The 9,523-nt window shown below is 35.6% G+C and overlaps 1 protein-coding gene across 1 annotated transcript; it reads right to left on the bottom strand.

Annotated features, from left to right (window-relative positions):
* Positions 1-275: 275 nt before the first annotated feature.
* LOC130933341 (topless-related protein 3) lies at positions 276-8,545 on the bottom strand. The gene is made up of 25 exons (XM_057862929.1): positions 8,130-8,545; positions 7,207-7,386; positions 6,998-7,111; positions 6,704-6,862; positions 6,238-6,412; positions 6,002-6,131; positions 5,691-5,809; positions 5,427-5,559; positions 5,214-5,323; positions 4,981-5,050; positions 4,833-4,906; positions 4,643-4,738; positions 4,470-4,562; positions 4,062-4,189; positions 3,717-3,951; positions 3,472-3,639; positions 3,301-3,384; positions 2,791-2,943; positions 2,589-2,699; positions 2,304-2,483; positions 2,097-2,225; positions 1,916-2,011; positions 1,365-1,547; positions 1,097-1,272; positions 276-939 (listed from the first exon to the last, which is right to left on the bottom strand). The coding sequence occupies exons 1-25, from the start codon at positions 8,207-8,209 to the stop codon at positions 723-725; spliced, it is 3,393 nt and encodes a 1,130-aa protein (XP_057718912.1). The 5' UTR covers positions 8,210-8,545; the 3' UTR covers positions 276-722.
* Positions 8,546-9,523: the final 978 nt, after the last annotated feature.

Here is a 9,523-nt window from a genome sequence, read left to right as displayed (position 1 = left end):
AACTATACAACTACCGAATACCAACTATAGTTGTAGTTGTGTCGATTAGTATTGCCTTGGCTTCTAAAGAACAATCCACACTTCGGAAGATGGAGTCCATTAATTATCTCAATTGTTGATTTAAATTAAAAAAAACAGTCAATGACAGAAATGATCACATTTATATTTTATAAAATTATAAATCATTGCTATGTAAGTTATTGTTAAATAAAATAAGTTACATGAACGATGTACTTCTTGTATATTCAATATTCAATAAGTATACCTGTTCCGACTGAATTTGCAACGCTCTTAACAAAATTCATAACAAAATCATTAAAAGAGTGTTGTAATTCATAACAAAATTATACGAAGTGTCCTCACTATACATGTCTTGAGCAACAAAAATAAATAATCATACATATATACTTTTACTAGAATTACATAACCAACTCATAAATGCAGCAGAACTGTGTGCTCTGATGTAATGTAAGAATGAACAGATTCGCAATGTTGATAACAGGAACACTACAATGAAATACCAATAATGTAATCATAGTTGGCTAGTAACAAATTTAGGTATACAGGAGCTAACATCTAAACATGTACCGTTTTATGTTCAAGCTGACCCAGACCATACCTTGAAGGACATGGGAGGTGGAAAATAAAAATCTAAAAATCCATGCTGATAAAATTACAGATTAAAAGAATAAAAATGCTAATTATGATACAATGAATCTTGTTTATCGTTGTGCCTGCTCGGGTGTGTGGTTGCTTGTTGTAGAAGAAGATGCTGCTCTACCATTCAATATTCCATTATCAATGGGTGGACTAGTTCCCCATTTACCCTCTGATTCACTGGGCTCTATTACTTTCACAGACCCATCTGTCAATCCAACCGCGAATTGGTTCGCCTCTATTGGATGCGCAGCGACGACAACAGGATACAGAGATTGGCTTCTGCAATATACAAACAACACAGATCGAGTCCAGAACACTATGATGCAGAAACATTTTTTATTGCATCGAAATGAAAGAAACATATCACAATAAATAAATCAAAACCAAATTTGATATTAAAAAAATATGAATAGTCCAACCAGTACTCTTAACTTACCCACTTAAAGTTGCTGATTGCACATATGTTGATAGTGCAATACGACATCGTAGTCTCAAGCTATCCGCATCAAAAACTCCAGTATTGCCATCACAGAATGTAGCGTAAATTAACTGACTGTTGCAGGAATAAGCTGCATATGATATAGGAGCAGGAAGAACATCTTGTGGAACCCACTGCAGACAATCAATTTATAAGCATATCTCAGTTTATTTTTCTTCTGTTAAAAACCAGCAGTTCTATCAATACCACAGGAGACATTCCATACCTGCCGAATGCGTTCCATCTTAGAGGCGTCATATATTGCCAATTGAGTCTCATGGGCTACCAATAAGCGTAGTTGGTCAGAATGAAACTGCACTCTAGTGTCACCAGTGGGGGCCTTTCCAGCAGGTAGCTGTATTGGAACCGATTTTCTTTTCTCCCATGTATCAATGCTCCACACGCTAAGCTGTACAAAATAATTCAATAGATTAAACTGTAACGAAAAGGCAAATTATAAGCTTATGGAAACTATACATAAAATAGTATTAAACAGCAACGACATATTGCATATGGTACAATTCCTATCGGACTCGCTAATTACAATGAAGTAAAAATATTTATTAATTTCAGAAAGATCACCGATATCAAACAAGGCTATTCTATTATCTTTTACACCGAAGCAATCCAAATATCATGGGATAATCTCTAGTGAAAAGATGGAAAACTAACAACGGATCACCACCAAAGAATCATAAATTATTAGGCACTTGATTTGCACAATTGATTTCCCATGACTTTAATCTTCAATGAAAGGAGAACAGTTAAAGAACATACATGAGCATCAGCAGCTGATGAAACAAGGATGTTGAGATTTGTTGAGAAGGCTAAACCAGTAATACGTTTCTGGTGTCCCTTCAATTTTGATTTCACCTATAATATGAACCAAAAGAAAATGAGATTGTTTGAAAATATTATTATAAAATTAAAAAAAAAAGAAATCGGAGATTGTGCCCACCTCATCAACTCTGACATTATAAATATGAATGGTAGAATCCTCCATTCCGATGGCAATTATGTTGTTATCCTGAGGATGGAAAGCCAGAAAAGTAGAGGCAGGAGGTGGTGGCATGAATGTTGTCATTACCTGGAACACAGTGAACCATAAGTAACTAGAAAAATTAGCAACTAAGAATTACCAGGGTTAGTTTATTTGAATGCATACCTTGAACGTCATCATGTTAAATAATGAAACCTTCCCACCACAGGCAGACATAACATATGAATCATTCTTTGAGAGTGCAATGCAAGGAACTGCTTCTTCAAGATTGACACCTGAGATATCGTTGGTCATAAGAAGACCACTGTTGGGTTGCCAATGTTGTGGAACAACACTGGCAGTTGCCTGCAATCATGCGTGTAAGAAGTCTGTTCGCTATGAAAAGGGTGAAAGAAACACAAAACATACACAAGAAATTATTTGAGCGGTTATATATTCTGCTAAGATTACCTTCCCAGTGGGATTCTGTTCACCGCGTGTCCATTTCCACAGCTTCTGAACACCATTTGAACCAAGTGCCAAGAGACCAGCACCAGAGTTTGTATATAGAAGTCGAACAACCTATGCACAAAAAGAGTTAAATAAGTTCACAGAAAAAACTTGAGAGATGAAAATCGCAATCCCACTTTCATACAATCAACAGTAAACAAACCTTGCTAGAAGAATCTGTGCTGTCAGGCATGGTTACTAACCGACACTGGACTGGATCCAGAATTTCAGACAGCTGCCATGGTTTAGTTCTATCAATTGCATCTTCCACAATTCTTGGTTTCTCAACATTTCGACCTGCGGGATCAACTCCATTCTTTGTTGAAAATGGAGAATTTGATCAACTTTGGTATACAAGTAATAAGATGCATATGTTTCATGCAAAATAAGTGACTTAATAAAGAGTAAGATACAAAAAAACTTAGCCAGCTCATTCCACTTCAGGCATCAAACAATAATATCCAAAAGATTGCCATCGATTGCATGCAAGGTTATAGCATAATATAATTACTATTACCAGAAGCTTGTACTACATGATCGTGCATGTTTGTACAGATCAAACGAAATGCATCATCATATTACATAAAAAATACTCCCTAAATGTTATGACTAGTCAGCATGTAAACATTGTAATCATGCATATTGTATTGAGTTCACAGGGATAGTTTCATACAAGAATTGGAGAAGGCCTGACAGGGGAGCTCCTTTCCACTTTACAGTTGACAGGACTAACGTTAACAGCAGCAGAGCCAGATGCCTAATTAACATAACTCAAGTGCACATTGTAAGTATTTTGATCCAAATATAACAAGAACTAAGCAGAAATGAGGAACTGTTTCCAAACCTTGATTGCAGCAGATTCAATGGGTGATCTCAATGCTTCAAAAGCTGGAGTTTCAATCGTTCTTAAAGATCTAAGACCACTAGCATTGGCAAGAATTTTGAATCCGTTGTCCGCAGTAGTAACAGCAAGAAGATTTCCTTCCTTGTTGAATCTCAGGCGTGGAAGGCCCTAAACAGGGTACAAACACATGAGGGGATATCTTCATAAAGAGTCGCACTCAGATGAACTAAGATGTTAAAACGTACCTGAAGTCCACCGTCAGCATCAATGCTAACAAGAACATTAATATTGTCCATGTCCCAAAACTTGATTTGACCTTCTTCTCCAGCAGCTAAGAAGCGATTTTGAGTTGTGTCAAACTGCACAACACCAGCAGATTTCTTTCTGAAACCATTGTATGTTCTCTTGATGGCTCCTTCGCTTTCATTCCACTCAACAAGGTATGACTCTCCATCTTTACTTGTCCCACAAGAAAACAGTCTTTTGTGTTTGAGGGGGGGAGGGAGGGGGAAGGAATCAGTTTCATTCAACATGTCAAATACTCAATATCCAAACTTAACACGAAATATCCACACACAAATCCACCTTACCTACTCCCATCAGCACTATAAAGCATTGTAGTACACCAGTGACCAGGGGCATCATAGTCAACCCTGGAACCCATGTTATCATATAGCCAGGCTTTTATTTTGCCATCGATGGCAGTTGAAAATATGAACTGCAGAGTTACAATAACAAAATTTAATACCAATGAACACAGTATTAAACAGAATAGTGCAACCATATACAATATCCACACATAACTCTTGAAAACAAAACTAACATTCAGGGCTTGTGAGACATGACTCCGATGGACTTCTTAAATCAATTAGTAACAGAGATATCGTCAATCAAAATTTACAAACACCAATCCTTATAAATAAAGTAATGCAGAAAATATGGCATGCAACACAAACAAGACATAAACTAATTAAAGAATATATCATATATTATTGTACCTGTATGTTCTCCTTGTGGTGAGGACAAATGGAATATACAGGTGCATCATGCCCCTCAAAGTTAAATAGTCTTCGCCCAGTTAAATCCCACACCTATTAAGATTTTCTCCTTTAGACAAAACAAATAGTTAATTTTTCTTATCTGAAGATTACAATGAGTAGATTTTATGCACCTTTATCAACTTATCATCCCCACAAGTCACAATGCAAAGTTGCTTATTTGGATGAGCAAATGCCAAGTCGTTCACACCACCAATGTGGGCATCAACCTGAACCAACAAGAAAATGTACCTCAAACTGTAAATCATAAGTTTTCAGTTGATTTTTCTAAGAACAATTTCACTTTGTTGAGAATAATCTCACCTCTATGCGCTGAGTTAGCTCATTTGAACCAGTGTAGGCATACAAGTGAATCAAATGTTTAGTAAATGCGACACCTATATGGAAAAAACCAACCAATTAGATGATGCAAACATCAGACAACATAAAATGGTTTTTGAACATCACATACCCACAAAACTTCCATCGGGGCTCCATGTAACACGGCTGACAGAAATAGGGGCATCTTTGACTGCAGCAGCCTGCAAAAAATATCAATTATGAGATTCCAAAAGGTTTTGAAATCTCAAGCACCACTCCCAGATTAAATAGTGGTGGTCTGAATGCAATTAATGGTAATGTAGGAAAAGAAACACTCCTTGGTATGCGTAGTAGATTAAAAAAAAATTTAAAAATAATTAAAACCTGAAATGGTAATGAACATGCCGAGATATCCCATATCTTGAATGGCTTTGTAACCAATCTATCTCGCAAAGTAAGTTCCCAGAGGGCAATTTCACCATTGTTAGATCCAACTGCCATCAGAAATATATGAAGTTAATTTTATTATTATTATTATTATTGGCTGGGGGCATTATCATAGTGAACAAATGTTATATCCACAACAATTGAATATACCAAGAAGCAAGGTTTGGTGAGAAGGATGAAAGTCCATGCTTGTCACAGAGGAGCCTTGATGTAAAGTCATAGCCACTGTTCTTGGTAGATCTTCCAGTGACCAAGAAGCTTGTCGGGCTGTCGGATAGGAAACCTAAATTTCAAGAAATGAAACCAGAATGATGTGGCTAATTAACCATTACAAAGGCTGAAGCCCTATGCAGCTAAGGAGATACCCAAAGCACATCTATGCTAAACAGGAAGTCTGAAAATTATCAGAACTACCTCCTCTAGAGAAGGAGCAGGCCGAAGTCTTTTCATTAGCTGGTCATGATCGGCAGCATTCTGATAATCAACCATGCCAGGAGCTGTTGGAGGTGTTCTCGGCCTCTTCAAGATAGACACTAATTTTGGAAAATGGCAATAGTAATTAATTCATGAGAAACACTTGCACTGTGAAACTACAGAATATGTAAACATTTTAAGCAAAATCTCAACAACTTGTCCTCATCCGGACACAATCAAAGTTGTCAAAGTCCCCCCCCCCCCCCCCCCCCCTTCTTGATCCAAAAAGAAAGTAACCATATCTTTATAACCTTGATTCTGTGGGAGTGGCATGCTTGATGCCGTAACAACAGCTGCTTGGACAGATGATGAAGCTGACGCATTAGCCATCCAACCAGCCAAAGCATTTGCATTAGCAGTTGCGGCAGCAGGCGGAAATGGCTATACAAAATAAATGAAAGCAAATATTCATTAATCAACATGATTAACTAGCTTCATAATCAATAAAACATGTCACAAAACAATTTTCTAAGATAAGGTTTCATACACCATGAGCTCCAAGTGAAGTATAGGCAGCAGGCTTTGCAACAGCAGCAACTGGAAGATTGACAGGTGCAGGTGCTAGAGGACCATTAGGAGGAGTACATGTGTGATCAGTGAATAGTGTCTTTATATCTGGGTTTGGCCTGGGGTTTTTGCAAAGCTGGTGCTGCCAATTCAGACTGCATTGATAAGGAACAAAGAAAAGATTAGGAAAAATAAGGAACACGACACATAAGTTGTTAAAAGTAGTGTGTAAAACTAAAAGATATAATGTTTGGGTGTGGCATGAAGGAAAAATCCACACATCTCACTTATCAATCAGTTCACAAAAGTAATCTAACAAACAATGAACTGGGGTTAAAAAATAAAAAATAAAAAATAAAAAAAACCACGGCAAGATCTTCTGATCAGAGAGAAAATCAGTCAGACTCATGGCTCTGCTAATTTATCTAAAGCTACAGCTTCCATACCTTTGATTAATTAAGGTCCGCAATCTTGATGATTTAAGTGTAGGGAAGATAAGCTTATCACGGAAAAGTGGATTTGCTTCTATCAGCTTTTTAAGCTCAATCAACATGATCCCGCGAGCAGTTTTAGTGTCACCATACTTGGACAGCTGCTCATTCTCCCTGGCATATGCCATGACAAGGAAAATATCATAGCTTAGTAAGTCTATAGGTCCAAAAAAATAAAAAATATGAAACAATTTGATAAATATGACACCGGAATAGAAACGCCATTGCATTACGTAGACTACAAATTACCTGAAATTATTAAGCGTTAACAGCTGCGTAATTTCTTTGTATAGTTCCTCATTGAAGGTGGAGAACACTTTTAAATCACCCACTAATATCTCAACAGCCTTTGCCTTGTCTTGCCTAAAATTTAAAAAGTAAGAGAGAAACAAAAGATCAATATACCAAAATGAGGACAAATACAATCAGATTTCAAGAAGGTACAAAGTAATATATACCTATCAAGGGCTTCAAGATATTTCTGCTTCCTGATTTCAAAGAATATTTTCATGGAGTATCTATTATCATCAACTTTTGTAAACCCTGCCAAATACTTCTCAACTTCTTCCCATTCGCCAGCCTGTACTTTTTCCTCAAAGTATTTCATGTTGAAGAAAAACCCCGACTCTTTCTCAAGCCTGCATCCATGAACAAGTAGCTAGTGTCATCTTCATGTATGAAATGAGAAATGCCCAGCAAAAGAAGAGGAAGAATGATCATTTTATCTTGTCTCAACTCTAATTAGGCAGGCAATTCTTAACCTTCTACTAGGTGAAATAACAGCCAACAAAGTAAAACATCTTTGTCTAAAGTACAATATATATTTATAAACCACTTGTATCTTCAACCCGGTCAATCAGCGGTCAATAGTGAAGGAATGTAACTCCATTTATTAATTCTATAGATTAGGAATTAGGATTTTCATTATAAACTATACACAGATCAATATTTACATAGTTTATAATCACACAGCTCCGTGATTAAGTTATCCACATCCAAATTACAAGGCTTTCAAACTCACAAGAAAATCAGCATTAGTACAAAATTTCAAAAGCGTTTTCCCACCTCATTTCTTTATTATTCAGCTAATTTTCAATAATATTGACCATCACAAAAGAGCAAAAGATGAAAGCCTTCAAAGTTCAGACAAATAGATTTCCTAACGGCCCTTTCGACAAGCAGTCATACATAAATAACATAATTTTAACATAAACACTTTCCTCTGTTATGTTGCGTGGATTATGAATTGCTTCCTGCCTATTGATAATTATCTTAAACCACAACAAAATATATTGCAGGAAAAGTAGCAGACAAATTAAACTAAAACCAAAAAAGGGTAACAAATATTTTCTTTTAAAAAAATAGAGAAAGGGGTGTTTACTTGTGCACCGACTCTTTGAATTTTTCCTCCTCCAGAAATTGGAGTATGAGAAACACCAATTCTCTGCTCAGAGAAGTCATAGCAGCTCCTAAATCTGAAACCCTACCAATAATTTCGATATTCGAGAACCGATCTTCAAACGGGAAAAACCCGAAACCAAAACCTTGAGACCCGAAAAGAAAAACAGCCGGGAACTTCAATTTCGCGAAACGGAGAGAAATCAGAACCAAACCGCACAAACTCGACTCCAAATCTGAAGCCACATACACTCCGCAACCCCAAAATCCTCAAGAATTAAGAGGTTGTTGAGCGATATATGAGCTCCAAGTTCGAGAATTTCTAGGGTTTGAAAGGCTGCGGATAAGGGAGGAGAGAGAGAGGTAGAGAGAGAGAGGGAGAACTTTGAGAGACTTGGTCTCGCTATCTTCGATGCGTTTGTACAGGGTCTTTCTTTTTCTACTGACCTATCAGAGATAAGTAGAACCGCGTATATGATAAGTGAGTTGAATTTAAGATAGCTTATCATTTCGTGACTGATAAGGCAACTACAAGAGTGTCGCGGATTCGAAACTAGTTATTCAAATCTAGTGAATATTCGCAACACACGTCCACTCGAACCCCATCTTTTTTATTCGTACTGTCGCTTTCGCTTTGAACCGATAATCTCAATTTATTAACTCTTCAATGTCAAGTCTCATCCTGTTTTTCGCCATTTTATCGTGAGAACTTTTCCGAGGATGTGAAAACCACGCGCGGGCAGCATTCATCCCCGGGGCCACTTCCCCTTTGTCGTTTTCTATTTTTTCTAATTTGTTTTTAGATTTTTGTTTTTTCCTCTTTTGTTCTCCATTCTTGTCTGGAACACTGTCAAGAACCATCCTTCTTTGTCTGGTCGATTTATTACGGATGAATTTAATTTATACGTGTCTTTAAAATATAAATTAAAATTATTAATTATAATCATTTTTCAAAAGACAAATAAAATTTAAATTTTTAACATATTTATTATATATTAAATAAAATAAAAATTTTTAATTTATATTAATAATAATTTTAACTTGTATTTTTAATAAGTGTCAAATTTTAGCTCATATGCATTGGCTTTTTCTTTTATCCGATTTTAAATTAAAAAATAAAATTATTATCTCTTTTTTAATAAATTAAACAATTATACAATATATATATATATATATATATATATATATTAAAAATAAGCTGTCAACTAAGTTATTTATATAAAAATATATTAAAATATAAAATATACATTAAAATTAATTAAATAATATATATTTATATAAAAATATATAATAAATATACTTTTTGTGTACATAGCATTTTTATAAATTAAAATAGAATCCTCATAGATTAAAAAAAAATCATAACAAAACTATTCG

Source organism: Arachis stenosperma, chromosome 6 (genome assembly GCF_014773155.1).
Source record: "Arachis stenosperma cultivar V10309 chromosome 6, arast.V10309.gnm1.PFL2, whole genome shotgun sequence".
In the NCBI taxonomy this organism is placed as follows: domain Eukaryota; kingdom Viridiplantae; phylum Streptophyta; class Magnoliopsida; order Fabales; family Fabaceae; genus Arachis; species Arachis stenosperma.
Note: the sequence above shows the minus strand (reverse complement) of the source record. Positions and strands in the feature narration are given on the sequence as shown.

Coding starts and splice junctions, on each gene's coding strand:
- LOC130933341 (XM_057862929.1), bottom strand. CDS start 8,209: ATGACTTCTCTGAGCAGAGAATTGGTGTTTCTCATACTCCAATTTCTG. Junction 6,863..6,997: donor TTAACGCTTAATAATTTCAG/GTAATTTGTAGT, acceptor GGCATATGCCAG/GGAGAATGAGCAGCTGTCCA. Junction 2,012..2,096: donor ATAATGTCAGAGTTGATGAG/GTGGGCACAATC, acceptor TTCATATTATAG/GTGAAATCAAAATTGAAGGG.